The sequence below is a fragment of the Hemiscyllium ocellatum genome, chromosome 1, assembly GCF_020745735.1.
Source record: "Hemiscyllium ocellatum isolate sHemOce1 chromosome 1, sHemOce1.pat.X.cur, whole genome shotgun sequence".
NCBI lineage: Eukaryota > Metazoa > Chordata > Chondrichthyes > Orectolobiformes > Hemiscylliidae > Hemiscyllium > Hemiscyllium ocellatum.
The window spans coordinates 82,225,805-82,247,440 of record NC_083401.1 but is presented as its reverse complement, the minus strand read 5'-3'; the positions used below and the strand labels follow the sequence as shown (position 1 = coordinate 82,247,440).

General features: G+C 39.2%; 1 protein-coding gene across 1 annotated transcript in view; it reads right to left on the bottom strand.

The window, feature by feature from the left end:
- Positions 1-21,636, bottom strand: part of ipo11 (importin 11) — a 476,887-nt gene that overhangs the window by 349,220 nt on the left and 106,031 nt on the right. The window contains exon 7 of the mRNA XM_060823716.1: positions 21,472-21,530. Within this exon, the coding sequence (XP_060679699.1) occupies positions 21,472-21,530 (59 nt within the window). The remainder of the gene's footprint in view (positions 1-21,471; positions 21,531-21,636) is intronic.

Genomic DNA, 21,636 nt, shown 5'->3' with positions numbered 1-21,636 from the left:
ATCTTGAATGGCACAGTTGCCATATCAGGTAGTGATACATCCAGACAGAATGCTCTCAATGACGCACCTATAAAAGTTAGCATGGGTATTTGCCTTCATGCCAAATTTCCTCAGCTGCCTGAGGAAGAAGAGACATTGTTGGGCCTTCATAACCAATGCGTCCACATGAAGGATCCAAGAAAGCTTGCTGTGGATGACCACTCCCAGGAGCTTGACATTCTCCACTCGTTCCACCTCTGTGCTGTTAATGTGTAGGGAGGGGGTGCATTAGCAACATCCTGCCGAAAGTCAATAATGAGTTCCTTGTTTTGCCGGCATTGAGAGCTAAGTTGTACTCAGTGCACCATTTTTCCAGGTCTTCCACCTCCCGTCTGTAGTCTGTTTCATCACCATCTGAGATTCGACCGATTATGGTTGTGTCATCAACCAACTTATAAATGGCATTAATCTGGTATTTGGCGACGCAGTAATGGGTATACAGTGAGCATAGTAGGGGGTTGAGTACACACTCCTGGGGGGGGGGGGGCTCCAGTATTGAGTGTTAGTAACGATGAAACATTGTCCCCAAACACCACCGATTGTGGCCTATGGGTCAGGAAACTGAGGATCCAGTTGCAGAGAGTGGGACTTAGTCCAAGATCACTAAATTTAGTAATCAGTCACGAGGAGATATTAATGTTGAAGGCTGAACTGTAGTCAATGTTTTAGCACTTTGATATGCGCCTTTTTAATCCACACAATTAAATAAAAAGCATCAACTTTTCCACTGGATTTTTCAAGATAACAATCAGGCCTCAAGGATCAACCAACAGACCAAATACATTATTTTAAAAAATGATTTAAAGAGGTCATATAGCTATTAGCGCCTGGTTGGAGTTCCATATCAACCACTGCCTTTGATCTTGCAACACCAATATTTCAACTGGTGACTATATATTAAAATAAATATTTACCTTCTGACGTGAAACCAAATGTTAATACAACTCTAGAACTCTGGCTCAACTTCCATTTCCAAAGGTTTCTTTATTATAGGATGCATGACATCAATGTGTGCTATTTGTTGGAAATATGTGAGAAAATTGTAAGATATGAAACTGTCTGAAATTATCATTTTTGGAATTGAGAAGAGCTTACTATTTGATGTCTTGGAAGTTGACAACTGAATGTGCTGGAGTTTACCTGCGGTTTACACAAAGTCAAATGACTTTGGTAAAAGCTTTTGGCGAGATAAGTGATGGAGTTCACGACCTTTAGTTACTGGAAAAGCTGGTTTTGAAAAGATTATTAAGGCCCCTACACTAATGCAACCCTTTCCAGTTTTTCTGTTTTACAGACCTATGGAAGGAAGAAAAGCTCAGAAGCTGAAGCCCTGGAAAGCTGAACTGTGGTCACTTTTCAAAGACTCATATTCATCTTAATTCCAATTCAAATTGAATATCTTCAATTACAGCAACCAGAAATTCAATTTTGTCAAAAGGAAACAATGGACATGTATCATACTCCATCCTTTATTTTCAGACTGTTGGTGGCAGAAGGAGTATGTTTTTCCTTATATTTCCCGAAAACATCTGCTTTGCAGAGATCTGTCATTTTGTGTTTGGAATTGAATGTTCTGTGTTTGGAATTAAAATATACTGTTTTAGTTCTGGATTTTAGCCTATATGTTGATCAGTATTTGCTGTTGTCTTAAGAATAAATTTGTTTTTGAGTTTATTAAAGAAGCACAGTGAAAGTCATTTTTAGTGTCAATAGTATCACAAAAGAGAAACAATTGTCATTATGCTGACTGAATTTATACCAGTGCTGTATACAATATATACAATTCACCTTCCTGATGAAGGGCTTATGCCCGAAATGTCGAATTTCCTGTTCCTTGGATGCTGCCTGACCTGCTGCGCTTTTCCAGCAACACATTTTCAGCTATATACAATATTGCACATTACATATTTATACTAATAGTGCAACTGATGAAGTAGGGGGATTTGAACATTAGCACATTTCTTCTATAACAGTTGAAAATATAATGGGATAACTTGTTACAGCACCACATGACCAACATTATTTCCTGATATGGTTTACTGCACTAAGCATTTTATAATGTAATAAAGTAACAGATTCCAATGTATTCCTCAAATTTAATTGATTTTGTGCTATAAAGGTATGTCTTATCCCAGCAGCAGGGCAGACCTGTTAGAGATGGTGTCAAAACAGCAGTCAACCTATAAAAAAAACTCAGCTGACATCATCCTCAGCAATCATGCACTGGCATTGGTAGAAATGACTACCACATAGTCTTTGTGGAGACAAAATCCTGTTTTCATATTGAGGAGATCCTACATTTCATTGTGGTGCTACCACTGTGCTGAATGGATGGACTTCAAAGAGATCCAACAATTCAAGACTGGGCATCCTTGAAACACTGTAGGCCATCTGCACCAAATAAAGTGACCTTAAACAGAATCTGCAACCTCACGGCTCAGCATAAATTCCACTCATTCATTTTCAATCAGATTGACTACCAAAGGAGGAGTAATCCATCTCCCCCATTTACACTGTGATAGTGATCTAAACTGTTCTTCTCCACAGATCTTGTAATTTTGTATTTGCATTGCTCCAATCTTGACAATGCTGTGAAGCTTGTTCACAGAAGACATGCTACATTGTACAGGGTTCTTTATCTGGCCACAGGCAAATAACTGTTATCTGACTTTCCCTGGAGGCCCATCTCCTCAGTACAAAATCATAAAGCAACTTTAGAACCTTTTTACCTATCACCATCAAATCAGAGGATCATACCAGCTTCAATAAAGACTGCAAGAAGCATGCTGGGAGAAGCACCAGGCATATCTACACGAGTTGTCAACCTGTTGAAGCAACAACACAGGACTACCAGCATGCCAAATCTCATAAGCATCAAGTGGTCGACAGTACAAAGTGATACCACAACGCAGGGATTAGGTCTAAGTTCTGCAATCGAGCCACTTTCGATTATTAATGGTGAATGGCAATCAAACAACTCAGAGGAGGTGGTTCCATAAATGCCTCCATCTTCAATGATGGAGCAGCCCAGCACATCAGTGCAAAATATAAGGCTGAAGCATTTGCAAAAATTTACAGCCGGTAATGTCAAGTGAATGATCCATCTCAGGCACCTTTGGAGTCCTCTAGCATTACAGATGCAAGTGTACAGCCAATTAAATTCAATCAAGAAATAGCTGAAGACAATTGATACTGCAAACACTACGATCCTGAGCAGCAAGATCGACGTTTCGGGCAAAAGCCCTTCATCGGGAATGATTCCTGATGAAGGGCCTTTGCCCGAAACATCAATCTTCCTGCTCCTCGGATGCTGCCTGACCTGCTGTGCTTTTCCAGCACCACTCTGATCTAAACTCTGGTTTCCAGCATCTGTAGTCCTCACTTTTGTATATGGTCCTGAGAACATTCCCTACAAAGTACTGGAGAAACATGCTCCAGAGCACGCCACACCCCCAACCAAGTTGTTCTAGAACAGCTACTACACGGGTATCTAGCCAATAATGTGGAAGATTGGCAAGGTATGTTATTTACATAGAAAGGAAATCAAATCCAACACAGCCAATTATCATATTAGACTTCTTTTGATTGTTAAAGTTGTAAAAGCTGTAATTAAAAAGTGCTTCAAACAGTTCTTTCATATGGTGGCTCAGTGGTTAGCACTGCTGCCTCACAGTGCCAGGGACCCAGGTTCGATTCCAGCCTTGGGTGACTGTCTGTGTGGAGTTTGCACATTCTCACGTCTGCGTGGGTTTCCTCCGGGTGCTCCAGTTTCATCCCGCAGTCCAAAGATGTGCAGTCCAGGTGAATTGGCCAATCTAAATTGCCCATAGTGTTAGGTGCATTAGTCAGAGGGAAATGGGTCTGGGTGGGTTACTCTACGGAGGGGCGGTGTGGACTTGTTGGTCTGAAGAGCCTGTTTCCACACTGTAGGGAATCTAATCTATTCTAAAAAAAAACCTGCTCAGCGATGCTCAGTTTAAGTTCTGCCACAGTCATCCAGCTCCAGGTCCCTTACAGCCCTGGTTCCAACACGGACAAAAGAGCTGAATTCCAGAGGTGAGGTGAGAGTGACAGCACTTGACATCAAAGCCACACTCAATCGGGCAATACATCAAGGAGCCATAGCAAAACTGAAGCCAATGGGAATGGAAGGATAACTGTCTACTGGTTGAAATCATACCTGACACAAAGGAAGAGATGGCTGTGATTGTTGGCATTCAGTAATCTCAGCTCCAGGGCATCTCTGCACAAGTTTCAGGGACCAACAGCTTTAGCTGATTCACCTCATCATTAACCTTCCCACCATCCTTAAGTCAGAGGTGAGGATGTTCAGCAATGATTGCACAATGATTAGCAGGACTAAGAAATTAGCAGGTTTAGGCTGACAATAACATTCATACCACTCAAATTCCAGGCAACAACCATCTCCAACAAAACAGAATCTAATCACTGCTCCTTGACATTCAATGGCATTACTTTTACTGATAGTCCCACCGGTCAACTTACTTTACGTTACCATTGTGCTGTTCTATTACAAGGTATTTTGGAACATTAGAAGTTGAAAAAAAATCTGAAGATTTTCTTGAGCGAGATTTGTTTTCTGTTCCCATCATTTTCTTCTGTTGTTGCAAAAGCACAGCTTCTGTCACTCTCTGGATAGCTGTTCTTGGTGCAAATTCTATTTTGATTATAATACATCTGAAAGTATGTAGAATTGTTGGAATTTCGTCTATCGAATTAGTTCTACTTGTAAATCTCTCGTTTTAAAATTGTGACAATGTATGAAGATATTTAAGGAGACAAGAGTTATCTTGGAAGCAGTATTTTTCTTACTGAATCTTGCAATCTCCATTATACAATTGGTGCTAACGTGTTGTGGACCTCATCAAGCCCCCTCAAAATGTATTAAGAAAATAGCTTAGACACTAATTTTTTTTTCTTATTTTAAAAGGCAAGTGCTGGGTGTTGCATTCCGGATGCAATTTGATTGGTCAAACTACCAATCTTGAAGCAAAGCACACTCTATTCTTATACTATAAGAATACAACAACAGAATGAATAAATTGGAATAACTTAACTCTATTGGAAAATGTAAAGAATAAAACATTATTTAACTACGAAACAGTGTTACGAAGGTGTAGGTGTGTACTGTATCTTTAAGAGGGTTAAAAAGCTAGCAAGGACTGACAAAGCACAGATTATCCTGAACAAAATAAAAATGTAATACTTGGTTAAAGCAAATAGCTACAGCTAAGTTGCCATGAATTAAAAACAAATTCATATTCGGCCAATCAGTTTAAATCCAATCAAATTTGAAATACAATGCTTTTAATGACATCAAAATCAATGAAAGAATCCAATGTTTCGGGGTATAAAGTTGGACATTTTGAACAGTTGGGGGGAGAACTGCCAAGCCATCATCAAGTGCAGACTGCTAGCAGAACAGCTCTCTGAAAGGTACCTGTTGATAAGAAGTTTGCGCAGAATATTGAAACCTAACTAGACAAAACCTACAAGAGGAAATTCTACAAACGAGAATTGACAAAGCTGATTGGTTTTTGAAAATGATTTTTTTTTGTAAATCTTAATCAGGATTTTGTATCAGACTAGTATTGTAGAGTAGAAGGTAAAAGATAGGTTTTAGAGAAAAGAGCTGTTGTTTTAATGTTCTCTGTTGGACTTAAGGAACAAAATTGTTAATTTTTACTTTAGATAGTGACCTCTGGGATAGTTCTTTGCCTCCCAAAATTTAACAGATTACGGCGCGAGGGAAGCTTCCCGGTATGTCGGGGTTAAATTAGCAGAGGGGTTTATCCCGTGTCATAACAACAGCAACTGTTCCAAAATAGTAACATGCCATAAACATACCTTTGGCAAAGACAAATTTGATAAAATAGATAGTCTCACATACAACTCTCCAGATTAAAAAACCATCAAGTGAAAACGGAGAGTGTGTAATGGGGAGAGATATACTACAGCTTCCACGTGCAGTTTCAAGATCACAGGAGCAACAGCTGCTAAAAAACTAAAACTAAAAATCCTGATTCTCTGAGAGCCTGATCATCTATTCAGGCTGCTCCTACTGTTTAAACTTTAAAAAAAAACCTCTGAGGCCTTACAGACTGTTTATGGGCTTTGAAACAGATTGCTTGACATCTCTATCTCAACTGTTCTTCATTTAAAAAAAAGGACCAAATACAACTCTTAAAGCCATTGTATCATCACAAATTTAAGTTAACAGTCAAATATTCTTGCAATATTATCAACAATTTCAGTGTCTGAGCCAACATTGCTTTTTTACAAACATATATCTTGTAGTGCTGAAGTAATAAGAGATTTGTTCACTTATTCTCCAGGCTTCTTCTGTACTCCTGAAGCAATTCTCTATCTTATGGATTGACTCTTCTATACAGTACTAATTACTTTTGCCTGAAGCATCTGTGATCTTAAAACTCTCTTGAGTTGTAATATTTTTCCTCAACTGTCATTGGAGTTAACTTCTGTTGCTTCTTTTAATTAAATGATTCACTTGAAACGTCTTGACAGATGTTGTTGATTTTCCTGTAAAATTGTACAAACACTTCAACGGCATTAAACATTTGAATATTTTGCAGTGAATATATTAAGAGTTTTTTTAAATTGTTGATAATGAAGATGAATTGCTAATAAACTTTTGACATTAAGAACCTTTGCTATACTGATAAAGATTTTAAGTTAACTTTCTTCTCTGAAATTTCTTTTAATGTGTGTTAGTTGGAAGATTCGAAATTATCCCCTTATTTCAGCTGTAAAATTTTTACAATATATTGAAATTCTTTATAGTGAATAAATACAGTAAGCTATTTTTTCAAGATGGAGGGAAAAGAAAACATTTCACACTATTTCTCTCTTTTTTTCAAAAAGAGGGTTTCCCATCCTTTCTAATGGAATGGATGATCCACGCCCTTTTTGATGCTTCTTTGTGAAATTTGTGCTACTTTACTAGTAACAAAATGGCATTTGCTTTTATACCCACATGATTTTTGGTTGAACAAAAATTCACTTACATGTCAAAATAACTTTTTAATAAAGTGTTCTTCGGCCTTCAACTTTTTTCATCAATTAACTGAATTATGCAACAGATTTAACAAATTCCTTAGTGAGAGACCTTTTTATTGAAGAATTTTATACAACTTTCCCCATTATAGTGATTCTCATTTACTATATGTAGCGACTTAAATCTGCTTTTAGCTTCTCAGCCTAGAACTTTTCATTAGAAGTATTTTTATCTTTTCTTCCAAGGTCTTAACTTACTTTGGGTACATACTATCAACTGCATCCTCCTGGATTTAATGATTTGGACATCCCATTTGTACCTCTGATAAGACTCTCCATAGTCGACACAAGCTATTTCAGTGCTTTTCACACGTTCTCGTTGTGTTGGGCTTCTACAAGGAAGTTTAGTGTTGCTATCACATCTGCAGTCTTTTTCACTGCTGATCCTGTTTTGCAGAAGCTGACAAGACCGTGCATTTTTCAGCTGCTGTGTATCTTTTGGCTATTTCTTGGCCTCTCTTCTTGGATTGTTGTGGATTTTGTAGAGCATAAGATTTCCTCAGGAAAACATTGTTGCTAGTCCACTTTATACAAAACAGCGAGACTCACCTACCAATACCATGTTATGCAAGGAATTCACTGCTGCTAGCATATTTTCAGATACCAGTTTTGCCAGAATGTTACCTATTGTGATTGGGTCCACCAGAATAATCTGAAATATCATGGGTAGATTCACTGTCTCCAGTTATTATTAATCCAAGTTAGGAATCCTCAAATTTAGTTTGTTCACATTATAATGATACTTTTAATTACATGTATAAAACTAGGGGAGATCTTTATGGATCTCCAATATTCTACTAAACTTTGCAAAACTTCATTTGATCTTTTGTCAGAATGTGATTTTTAAACTGTATGCAAATAAATGAGAGCATTAAGTAAGTAGGATTCTTACTTAATCATGCTAATACAAAACCAGCCAAATTTTACACATAACAAATCTCAGGACTGAGAGAAAAGCATTAAGTAAAACTTTTAGTAACAATTATTTTACACATCCTTAATGTGCACAAACAGTATATTGTTATTATAAACTTTTGAATCACAATTTCTCGTGTAGTGAAATGCTATTAAGGAATAAGCAATTTCCATTTGGTTATCACACAAATATTGCATTTACATGAAAAACATTGCACTTCCCATTTTAAAACCTTTTCTGTCAGCTAACTATACAGTATAGGTGCATATAATTGTATGAATTATAGCTAAAAATTAAATGAAAACAGTGTTTAAGTTTCACAAGTTTTTTTTACTATATAGATGAAATGCTACTGAACAAGGATATAAATCCAACTTTAAAAAAGAAACTTTTGGGAAAGCTTCTGAGCCACAGGAGAGAAAATAAGAAGAAACTTCCCAGAAGAGTACGAGATTAGGATGTGAGAGCCAACTGCTCTGTAACTATAAGGCAATGTTCTGGAACAACTGCCTAGATCTTTCAAACTTTCCCCTGTGGAAGGTGAAAAACAGATGGGTTGCTTTTGGAACAATAGAGGGGGAACTAGGTTTAGATGGACCCTCTGTAATTAAACATCAGTCTTTTGTGGACGCTCAGGAGTCTTAAATATTTTTCCACTTATCATGCTTAAAATGACCACCAAAACAAAATTTTAAATAACTCACAGTCAGGATCAAAACTGAACTGGAAAGATTTAGAAAATAATTTCACTGCCAGTTTCTAACCACCTAATAGCAGTCTAGGAACAGTCCATAATGTCTTCAGATAAGACTTTTTAAAATTATAAATTATATCAATTTGTATTATTGCAAGAAGATAGAAGGACTCACTGCATGTCCCACAACCCTTCTATAAAGACTTCTGCGAAAAAGACAGATTGTTTGAAGTCTGAAAAATGCTTTAGAACAACATGCCCTAACGTGGTAACAATGACTTCAATAGCTGAATTGCCTACATATGCAGATTTCCCAATTTAAATAACTACTTTACAGTTGTGATCAGCATAAAGAAAGATAACAAACAGCCAAACTGCAATGCTTGATGGAAGCATCTGAATCATGAAGAAGAAAGAACATTTAGTACATATTTTCCGATTAGTATATATACAGTCCATACTTGACGGATCAATTCTTGAGAAAGCGTTTCTTTTAACACTTACTCGAGTTGAGAGGAAAAATGACGGTACTCTTCCAGAATTGGAAAAATGTGTCTCAAAGTAAGATTTTAAAAAAAACATACTTGCATGTTACATACATTCCTATGCAAAAGATAATCTCTGCCTGCATTTTTGTAGATACACAGGTTGAGAAGTCCCCAGGGCCTGATGGTCCACATCCCAGGGTACTGAAGGAGGTGGCTCAAGAAATCATGGATGTGTTGGTGATTATTTTCCAGAGTTCGATAGATTCGGGATCAGTTCCTGCGGATTGGAGAGTGGCTAATGTTGTACCACTTTTTAAGAAAGGTGGGAGAGAGAAAGCAGGAAATTATAGACCAGTTAGTCTGACCTCAGTGGTGGGAAAGATGCCGGAGTCTATTATAAAGGATGAAATTACGACACATCTGGACAGCAGTAACAGGATAGGTCAGAGTCAGCATGGATTTATGAAGGGGAAATCATGCTTGACTAATCTGGAATTTTTTTGAGGATGTAACTCTGAAGATGGACGAGGGAGATCCAGTAGATGTAGTGTACTGGACTTTCAGAAAGCTTTTGATAAAGTCCCACGTGGAAAGTTAATGAGCAAAAGTAGGGCGCATGGTATTGGGGGCAAAGTACTAACTTGGATTGAAAGCTGGTTGACTGACAGGAAACAAAGAGTAGTGATAAACGGCTCCATTTCAGAATGGCAGGCAGTGACCAGTGGGGTATGGCAGGGATCAGTACTAGGACTGCAGCTTTTTCCAAATATATGGTGTTAATAGTAACATTAGCAAATTTGCTGATGATACTAAGCTGGGTGGCAGAGTGAAATGTGAGGAGGATGTTGGGAGATTATAGGGTGACCTGGACAGGTTAGGAGAGTGGTCAGATGCATGGCAGATGCAGTTTAATGTGGATAAATGTAACGTTATCCACTTTGGTAGCAAGAATAGGAAGGCAGATTACTACCTAAATGGAATCAATTTAGGTAAAGGGGCAGTACAAAGAGATCTGGGTGTTCTTGTACACCAGTCAATGAAGGTAAGCATGCAGATACAGCAGGTAGTGAAGAAGGCTAATAGCATGCTGGCCTTCATAACAAGAGGGATTGAGGATAGAAGCAAAGAGGTTCTTCTGCAGCTGTACAGGGCCCTGGTGAAACCACACCTGGAGTATTATGTGCAGTTCTGGTCTCCAAACTTGAGGAAAGACATTCTGGCTATTGAGGGAGTGCAATGTATGTTCACGAGGTCAATTCCTTGAATGGTGGGACTACCTTATGCTGAAAGACTGGAGCGGCTGGGCTTGTATACCCTTGAGTTGAGAAGACTGAGAGGGGATCGGATTGAGACATATAAGATTATTAAAGGATTAGACACTCTGGAGGCAGGAAACAGGTTTCCGCTGATGGGTGAGTGCCGAACCAGAGGACACAGCTTAAAATACAGGATAGATCATTTAGGACAGAGATGAGGAAAAACTGGTGGCTGTGTGGAATGCTCTGCCCCAGAGGGCAGTGGAGGTCCAGTCTCTGGATTCATTTAAGAAAGAGTTGGATAGAGCTCTCAAGGATAGTGGAATCAAGGGTTATGGAGATAAGTCAGGAACAGGATACTGATTAAGGATGATCAGCCATGATCATACTGAATGGTGTGCAGGCTCGAAGGGCAGAATGGCCTACTCCTGCATCTATTGTCTATTGTCTATTCCGTTAGAAAAGTGTAGCTATAACACCACATCTAGTGAAGGAGACAAGTTCTCATTTCATTAGTGACAATATCATCTCACACAAATGTTTGATTGTGATCTCCTAAAATCAGGCTACAAAGATGATGCCAATTAACAGCACATTTAATGAATAGTTTAATATTGTCCATTTACATCCAGCAAGAATCAGATTTTAGACCATAAGAGTTCGGAGTGGAAGTAAGGCCATTTGGCCCATTGAGTCCAATCCGCCATTCAATCATGGCTCATGGGCATTTCAACACCACTTACCCGCACTCTCCCCGTAGCCCTTAAATCCTTGCGAGGTCAAGAATTTATCAATCTCTGCCTTGAAGACATTTAACATCCCGGCCTCTACAGCGCTCCATGGCAATGAATTCCATGGGCCCACCATACCCTGGCTGAAGAAATGTCTATTCGTTTCCATTCTAAATTTACCCCCCTAATTCTAAGACTGTGCCCATGGGTCCTAGTATCACCACCTAACGGAAACAAATTCCCAGCATCCATCCTTTCTAATCCGTGCATTATCTTCTAAGTTTCTATCAGATCTCCCCCAACTTCTAAACACCAATGAATACAATCCCAGAATCCTCAGCCGTTCATCGTATGTTAGGCCTACTATTCCAGGGATCATCCGTGTGAATCTCCACTGGACACGCTCCAGTGCCAGTATGTCCTTCCTGAGGTGTGGGGACCAAAACTGGACACAGTACTCCAAGTGGGGCCTAACCAGAGCTTTATAAAGTCTCACTGCTTTTATTTTCCAACCCTCTTGAAATAAATAACATTACATTTGCTTTCTTAATCACTGACTCAACCTGCAAGTTAACCTTTAGAGAATCTTCGACTGGCACTCCCAGATCCCTTTGAAATTTGGCTCTATGAATTTTCTCACCGTTTAGAAAATAGTCCATCCCTGTATTCTTTTTTCCAAAGTGCAAGATCCTCATTTACTCACGTTGAATTTCATCAGCCATTTGCTGGACTACTCTCCTAAACTGTATAAATCTTTCTGCAGCCTCCCCACTTCCTCAGTACTACCTGCCTGTCTGCCTAACTTCGTATCATCAGCAAATTTTGCCAGAATGTCCCCAGTCCCTTCATCCAGATCATTAATATATAAAGTGAATGGTTGTGGCCCAACAGTGAACCTTGCGGGACACCACTTGTCACTAGTTGCCATTCCGAAAAAGAACCTTTTATCCCAACTCTCTGGATTCTGTCAGAGAGCTAATCCTCAATCCATGCCAGTAGCTCACCTCGAATACCATGGGCCCCCATCTTACATAGCAGCCTCCCGTGAGGCACATTACCAAAGGCCTTTTGAAAGTCTAGACAGGTTTCCCTGGTCTAACCTACTTGTTACCTCTTCAAAGAATTGTAACGGGTTTGTCAGGCACAACCTCTCCTTATTCAATCCATGCTGACTTATTCTAATCCGATCCTGCATTTCCAAGAATTTAGAAATCTCATCCTTAATGATGGATTCTAGAATTTTACCTACAACCAACGTTAGTCTAATCAGCCTATAACTTTCCATCTTTTGTCTTAATCTTTTCTTGAACAAGGGGATTACAATAGCGACTTTCCAATCATCTGGGACTTTCCCTGACTCCAGTGATTTTTGAAAGATTACAACCAACACCTCCGCTACTTCCTCAGCCACCTCCCTCAAAACTCTAGGATGTAGCCCAACGGGGCCAGGAGGTTTTTCAATATTTAGACCTTTTAGCTTTCCTAGCACTTTCTCTTTTGTAATAGCTACTATACTCAACTCTGCCCCTTGACTCTCCTTAATGGTTGGGATATTACTCATGTCTTCCACTATGAAGAATGACAAATTATTTATTAGGTTCTTCAGCTATTTCCTTATCTCCCAGCACTAGCCTTTCTTCATCAATTTAGAGCAGCCCAATTTCTACTTTTACCTCGTTATTGTTTCTTATGTATTGAAAAACTTTTCCTATCGTTTCTAATATTACTGGCTACTTAGCTTCACATTTGATCATCTCTTTGTTATCCCCTGTTTCTAATCTTCTGATTTCTCAGTGCTCTTGGCCACTTTATAGGCTCTCTCTTTTTCTTTGATACATTTCCTGACTTTCTTTGTCAGCCATGGCTGTCTAATCACGTCCCCCGCCCCCACCGCAACCCCCCGATAATTTTCCTTTTCTTTGGGATGAACCTCTGCACTGCACCCTCTAACACACCCAGAAACTTCTGCCATTGTTGCTCTACTGTCTTCTCCACTGGGCTCTGCTTCCAGTCAATTTTCGTCAGTTTCTCTCTCATGCCGCTATAATTACCTTTATTTAACTGTAACACCATTATATCCGATTTTGCCTTCTCTCTTTCAAACTGCAGACCGAACTTGACCATAATATGATCGCTGCCTACTCGGTGTTCCCTTACTTTAAGATCTTTTATAAAGTCAGGTTCATTACACCGCGCCCCTTCTGCCCACCTCCCTGTCTTTTCGATAAGACTTTAATTGCTTGCATCAATTTAATTGTATTGGACTCGAGATATTGAGATCATCAACAGATTCAAACTCAAGTTCCAACAGGATTATATTAATTTAAAAGTCCTTCTCCTAAACAATATTTACACCTTTAAAATTAGGAAATCACTCACATACTTTGCTTTCTCTCCTACTTGCTGGGTTAAGATATCACAATGAAGCCGCACGACAACTTTAGCATATTTTTATTTGTCATCTCAATAACCAATCCTTAAAATCAGATCATATTTTGAAATATTTACCAGCAATTGAGGAGCTAACTATATTTGTTTACAATAGCTATTTTATAATAGATTTTAGAATAGAATTTGAAATGAGGGCTAGACGATTTTGAGAAAAAAAATTGAAAAAATTCAGGCAAGTTGGATTGGAAAATGTACAGCTGACTCATTTACAGATAAAGTGAAGTGGGGTGTATTTTTAATTTATTCATTCATGGGATGAGTGTCACTGGCTAGACCAGCATTTGTTGTCCCCTGAAGGGCAACATTACAGATGTATTCAATTTAATCTACATTTCCAGCTTTTGGAGTCAGTGCAAGAGCACAAAGTCCATAAATGAAGCTAAGCATTGCAGTTTGTCTACATGACTACCATTAATTCAGAGCCATCATAATAACTGCTTTAACCAGTGCAAGCATTAACAGGAACATAGTAGTGAAAGAAATAGGTGGAAGGGCATTAATGTATGTAATTTTTTATGATTGATTTAAGTTTCCATTTTGGACACCATATCAGAGAACGCCTTAACTTTAGGCCAGAACATAAAATTTAAAAAAATGCAGTTTCATTAGCATCTAGAAGTAAACAGACAGAGAGTAGAGACAGAGAGGAGAAAGACAGAGGGCGAGAGAGAGGTTGGGGGGTAAGAGAGGGGGAAGAGAGGGGGGAAGAGGAGGAGAGTCAGGGAGAGTCAGGGAGAGACGGGGAGGGACGGGGAGGGACGGGGAGGGACGGGGAGGGACGGGGAGGGACGGGGAGGGACGGGGAGGGACGGGGAGGGACGGGGAGGGACGGGGAGGGAGAGAGGGGGAGGGGGAGAAAAGGAATGAGAGGGAGAGAGAGAAAGGGTCAAGATGAGACTAGACAGAAACATATGCTCCAAATTTTCTTCGTCTACAGATGGAGAAATTTGTTAAATCTTGAGATGGTGTCACAACTAACAGTAAATCTACTATGAAAAGAACGATATGCCGAATTCTATGTTTTGACACACCATTGGACTTCATATTAGTCATCTACTTGCATTTATTGCTATTCTCATCCTTAGCTAATTAATTCTTACAATAATAGAGTATACAATAGACATCTTAAATCCCCCAACAACACAAATCCAATGGTTTGCCCTTGCTGAAGCCAACATTTCTAGCATCAAAGCAATTACTTGTGTCAATCAGTTGCATTGAGCAGGCCATAGCCTCTGAATGTTTGACACAAGACTTCCAAAATCAGCTCTTTCTGCCGTGCTTCAACACAGCAAACAGGAGGGCACTGAAATACTTCAATGTCATCTTCAAAGCCTCCCAGAAAAAGATGCAGTACATCCACCAACTCATAGGAATATCTATCTCAAGATTGCCTAAATCAGAGAAACATCTGCAAAAGTATCAACCTTCTCAAACATCTTCAGCAAGCTCAAGTGGAGGCCAGGTGCAAACAACAGAAGACGCATGTGAAAATCCAAGTGTCCCATACACTAAGCACTATTTTTGCCACCCTGTGGCAGGGTTTGTTTGGGCATCTCAAGACCCACAACTCTGGAGTGGAAGAAAGTCATCTCAGTCCAAAGGGACTGCCTAAGAAGATATATGATCTATATACAGAGCAGTAAAGCTCATAATGGAGCAAGTGAGGACTGCAGATGCTGGAAACCAGTGTTTAGATTAGAGTGGTGCTGGAAAAGCACAGCAGGTCAGGCAGCATCTGAGGAGCAGGAAAATCAACGTTTCGGGCAAAAGCCCTTCGTCATGAATCAGTAAAGCTCAGTAAGCTCAAAGTGTCAGTAATGGTGGCTGTGGAAATAAAACTGGTCTCAATGCACTACAAACATTTCAATACTTTCTACATTTATTTTTAATATGCAATAAAACAGAGCAACTAATGTAGCAAATTTTGTTCAACCACAAACCCACCCTCGCCCCCACATGATTGGAGTGCCATCTGCCACCTTTAGTACTCACTGCCTGCATTGTCAATATAGTAGTCTACCTTCAAGCAGCACTGCAGTAATTCATCAATACTTTTAAAACCTGTGAACTCTATCAATCACTTGGAATACAGAGGGCAGCACAGGAAAACTACCAACTAAGAGTTTCCTTCCAAGCAAACGATACGATTTGGAACTGTAGTGGCCTTTCTTTACTGTCACTGGATGAACAAACTGCTAGATTGCTATCCAGTCACCCAACTTCTTCAAATACCACCTGCCCCACTTGTGGCAGTCTACAGCTCCAGGATTAGACTATTCAGTCACAGCAAAACATACTTCCCCAGTGAAAGCACATAATGCTCAACCCGGAGGGACTGTCAAAGAAGAAATGAGCCCAGCAGTTCAAAAAAATCAACTCAACAACATCCTCTCAAGGACAGTTAGAGATCAGTTGAACCAGCAACAGACACATTGCACGAAAGGAGAAATAAACTGATGTCAATTAGGACCATTGTAAACCGTCTGCTTGCAGATCATGCATAAATTTTCCACCAGAGCATAGATCATCCTGGCTTGGACAGACATTGGTGTTCTTTAGTCACTTGGTCAAAAACCTGGAACTCCTTTCTTCATAGCATAATGGATGTACCTAATCTACATGGGTTGCAGCAATTCAAGAGTGGGGCTCAACTCCACCTCTTCACTATTGGAGACAGGTATTTCTGGTATAACTCATGTTTCGTCAACACGAATTGGCTATAACATGATTTATCGAATTGTGAATGCTGTTTGGATAATGCAAACTTTCTACTGCATAAGTATAGCGATTTCCATAGCGCAATTTTCTATAATTGCGTTCTTGTACAAACTTACGTTCTGTTATACCAGAAATACCTGGACTAGCAACTCTTAAAGCCCATAATTGAACATAAGCAAGTGAAACATTTTAAGTACAACTACAATACTCAACATTTATGAATGCCAAACATTTGTTTTGATTCACTGTTCAGATGGAAGTAGCACTGATGAGGCTGAAGTTTATTAATGAACCTTAACAATTCTTGAAAGTTGGTGGTTGACATTGAATCACTGCTGTCAGTGTGCTGAAATATTTTTTCTGATACTTTTTGAAATGGCAGTTCCAGTTCTGTGACAATGAAGGAGTGATGATGTACTGCAAAGTCAAGGTGTACATGGAAAACAAGACATGGAAGGGAACTTGGAGGTGACGAATTTCCAAGAACCAATCACATGTGGGTAAAGTTCAAATGTTTTGGAGGTGTTGTCATAGACATGGCAATTTGTTGCCCTGCACCCCTTTAGATACCTGATGTAAATGCTTGGGCAAAGGAAACTGCTTCCTACTTTGATAAAGATTTCAGATCAACAGAAAATCAAACTCAACCAAACTTAAAATACTGAAACAGAATCCTGGGCTATCTAGAAAAGCGCAGCAGGTCAGACAGCATCCAAGGAACAGGAAATTCGATGTTTCGGGCATAAGCCCTTCATCAGGAAAGGCTTATGCCCGAAACAATGAATTTCCTATTCCTTGGATGCTGCCTGACCTGCTGCACTTTTCCAGCAACACATTTTCAGCTCTGATACTCCAGCATCTGCAGGTCTCACTTTCTCCTCCTGGGCTATCTATCTTATCTTTCAAGAATTTTAATTTTCAATTTATCACATTTTTGTTATCTATACTATTCCACCAAGTGAAGAAGCAGCTGTTGAAATAATGTAGGTTCACACAAAATTCACTAAATCAATACTTTTCATCAGTATTCACTCAGGAACAGGACACTGTTGCTGATGTGAATATGGAGTCACAAATGATTAGAATGGATGGCCTGGAAATATGCAGGGAAGAGGTTCTGGGAATATTGGAAAGGATGAAAATAGATAAGTCTCCTGGGCCTGATGGCATTTACCCTAGGATCCTATGGGAAGCTAGGGAGGAGATAGCAGAGCCATTGGCCTGGATTTTTATGTCGTCATTGTCAACGGGAATAGTACCAGAGGACTGGAGGATAGCGAATGTGGTCCCCTTGTTCAAGAAAGGGAGTAGGGATAGCCCTAGTAACTATAGGCCAGTGAGTCTGACTTCAGTGGTGGGCAAAGTCTTAGAGAGAATGGTAAGGGATAAGATTTATGAACATCTGGATAGGAATAACGTGATCAAGGATAGCCAGCATGGTTTTGTGAAGGGCAGGTTGTGCCTCACAAACCTTATTGAGTTCTTTGAGAAGGTGACTAAGGAAGTGGACGAGGGTAAAGCAGTAGATGTTGTGTATATGGATTTTAGTAAGGCGTTCGATAAGGTTCCCCATGGTAGGCTAATGCTAAAACTACGGAGGTATGGCATTGAGGATACATTAGAGGTTTGGATTAGGAATTGGCTGGCTGGAAGGAGACAGAGGGTAGTAGTTGATGGACTATGTTCATCTTGGAGTGCAGTTACTAGCGGTGTACCACAAGGATCTGTTTTGGGACCATTGCTTTTTGTTATCTTTATAAATGATCTAGAGGAAGGGCTTGAAAGCTGGGTAAGCAAGTTTGCGGATGACACAAAAGTCGGTGGAGTTGTGGATAGTGAGGAAGGAAGTGGTAGGTTACAGCGGGATATAGATAAGTTGCAGAGCTGGGCAGAAATGTGGCAAATGGAATTCAATGTAGCTAAGTGTGAAGTCATTCACTTTGGTAGGAGTAACAAGAAGATGGATTACTTGGCTAATGGTAGGCTACTTGGCAGTGTGGATGAGCAGAGGGATCTTGGTGTCCATGTACACAGATCTCTGAAAGTTGCCACCCAGGTAAATAGTGCTGTGAGGAAGGCATATGGTGTACTGGGCTTTATTGGTAGAGGAATTGAGTTCCGGAGTCCTGAGGTCATGTTGCAACTGTATAAGACTCTGGTGCGGCCTCATCTGGAGTATTGTGTGCAGTTTTGGTCGCCATACTATAGGAAGGATGTGGAGGCATTGGAACGAGTGCAGAGGAGGTTTACCAGGATGTTGCCTGGAATGGTAGGAAAATCTTATGAGGAAAGGCTGAGGCACTTGGGGCTGTTCTCATTGGAGAAGAGAAGGTTTAGGGGAGATTTGATAGAGGTGTATAAGATGATTAGGGGTTTAGATAGGGTCGACACTGAGAACCTTTTACCGCTAATAGAGTCAGGTGTTACTAGGGGACACAGCTTTAAATTAAGGGGTGGTAGGTATAGGACAGATGTTAGGGGTAGATTCTTTACACAGCGGGTTGTGAGTTCATGGAATGCCCTGCCAGGAGCAGTGGTGAACTCTCCTTCTTTAGGGTCATTTAAGCAGGCATTGGATAGGCATTTGGAAGTTATTGGGCTAGTGTAGGTTAGGTAGGATTCGGTCGGCGCAACATCGAGGGCCGAAGGGCCTGTACTGCGCTGTATCTTTCTATGTTCTATGTTCTATGTACCAACATCCTTTCAGAAACTGAGCAACAGTTAATGCATTTTGCATTACTAGTCAATTACTAGTCCATAAATTACTCTGCGTAGAAAGCAACTCTAACAGACTGTTAGAATTAAATTATTCATGACTTATTAATGGAACATTGTAACTTTTTAATGCTGAATCAAAATGAAACATCTCATTCTTAAAATCAACAGATTTTTCCTCAGAATTAACAAGATTGAAATTTAAATTCACCTTAAGTCTAGTGCAGTCACAAAAATCATTTTGAATAATTCCTGCCCAACAAAACAAAGTTAACATCCAACCAACATTGATATAATATAATACTTTTATTTATTTATATATATATATACACACATATATATATATATATATATATATATAATCTTTTAGAATTAATTAAGAAAGAAAATTTACTGCACTATCGCACATGGAGATGGCCAGAAGATAGACCAACGATATGTGTTCCAGTAAGTGTCAACTAAAAGAAGAAAAAAAGGTAAACAGAAAAAGGCTTAGGGCTGGAGTTCTGGAGCTTAGGTAATTGAGGATACAGCCATCGGAAATGCAATGATTAAAATGAGGGATGCGTAACATGACAAAATTGAAGAATCCCAGAAATCAAAGGCATTATAAGACTCAAGGATGCTACAGAGAATGGAAGGGTCAGGGTATAGAGAAATTTGAATAAAGGAGTACAACCATTACAAGTGAGGTGTTGCTAGGCTAGAAGCTAATATGGATCAGGAAGCACAGGTTTAAAGTTGATTTGGACTTGGAGAAAATTAGAATAAAAGCTAATTTTGCATAAAGTCCAGTTGTCAAGGTTAAGTGTTAGAAGCCCAATTAGGAAAGTATTGGAATTAATAAAGCACAGAGGTTATCAAATGCATGAATAAAGGTTTCAATTCACGAGCTGAACAGAGATGTATACCGAATGATCATATGTGGATGGAAATAGAGGTCTTGGTAATGCAGACAATTCACAAATTTGCTGATGACGCCACCATAGTGGGTATGATCTCACAACAATATAGAGTATAGGAAAGAGATATAGAGTTGTATAACATGGTGTAAAGACAACAATTTTCTTCAATGTTAGCAAAACAAAGGAGCTTGTCACGGACTTCAGGAAGCAACATAGAGGACACACCATTGTCTGTATCAATAGTGCTGAGGTGGAGGTGATCGACAGCTTCAAGCTCCAAGGAATAATTTGGTTCTGGCCCATCCATGTCATCGCTCCAGTCAAGAAAACATACTAACGCCTCTATTTTCTCAGAAGCCGAAGGAATTTCAGTATGCCCACAATTATGCTTACCAATTTTATAGATGCACCACAGCAAGCATTCTATCTTGATGCTTCACAGCTTGCTTTGGTAACTATTCTGCCCAAGAGCGTAAGAAACCAAAGCAAGTTGTGAATGCATCTGAGCCCATCACATGCAGTCTTCAATCAAGTGTGACTATCTATCAAAATTAAGGTGAAGCATGTAATTTTGAGCTTTACACCCTGAAAATGTAAGAAATTCATTCAATACTGATGCACAGATTATGGATTTATTTAAATTATGAATTTTTCAATTTAGATGACTGGAGCATGTTGTATTAAATTTCAAATATAAAACAATATCAATTGAGCCCAACATAACACTGTGACAAGACAGAGAAATGAGCAATCATTCAGCCTCCCTATGACCAACATTATGGACAAGTGATGATTAGCTCACTCATTCCTCATTCAGAAAACATATGCAAATTAAACCATGCTAACATTTTGTTAATTTAGCCCTAGGGTTTGACCATGCCAGTAAAACCAACATTTACTGCCCACTTCTGACTGTCCTAGAGAAGTTTATGGTTTTCAACATCCACTAGTTTGCCTTCAGCCATAGCACATTACTTTGTCAAAGATCTCCACTGCTTTGGTCAAACATGATTTCTCTTCCACAAAACCATATTGACTCTGATTACATTTAGCTTATTTAAATGACTTGCAATTACTTCATTTGTGAGAAGGAACTTTCCATTATTATTTTCTCTACCATGACTTCAAATAATTCAATCAGAAAACAATTCAAGCTAATAGATCCCTTAGCCTTCTCTTTTTGAAGAATAGTCCCAACCTCTCCAAATTATCTTCGTAACCGAAATTCTTCATCCAAGGAACCATTCTTGTTAACATCTTCAGCAACCTGTCCAATGCTCCCACATCAATACATATCTTAATATCACTAAATAAACTATTTAACTTCTCAACACTTTGAAGTCACATGAATAACATGTCAAATATTCCACTCATTCTGGGTGCCATGTCTGTAGAGGTATATGGTTATGGTATCCTGACTAATTTCTGCAAGTAAAGCAAAATTTGTAAAAAATACATACCATTACTTCTAGATTCTTGTGAGGTTCCACAAAACCATGCACAGTCAGCTTACGAAGAACTGAAAAGAAAATAAACATAAAATGAGACATACTTAAGTTGGTAACACATTTCTTAATTATGTTTTTCTCAAATAGTTATTCATAAATTTGTATTTCAACAATACT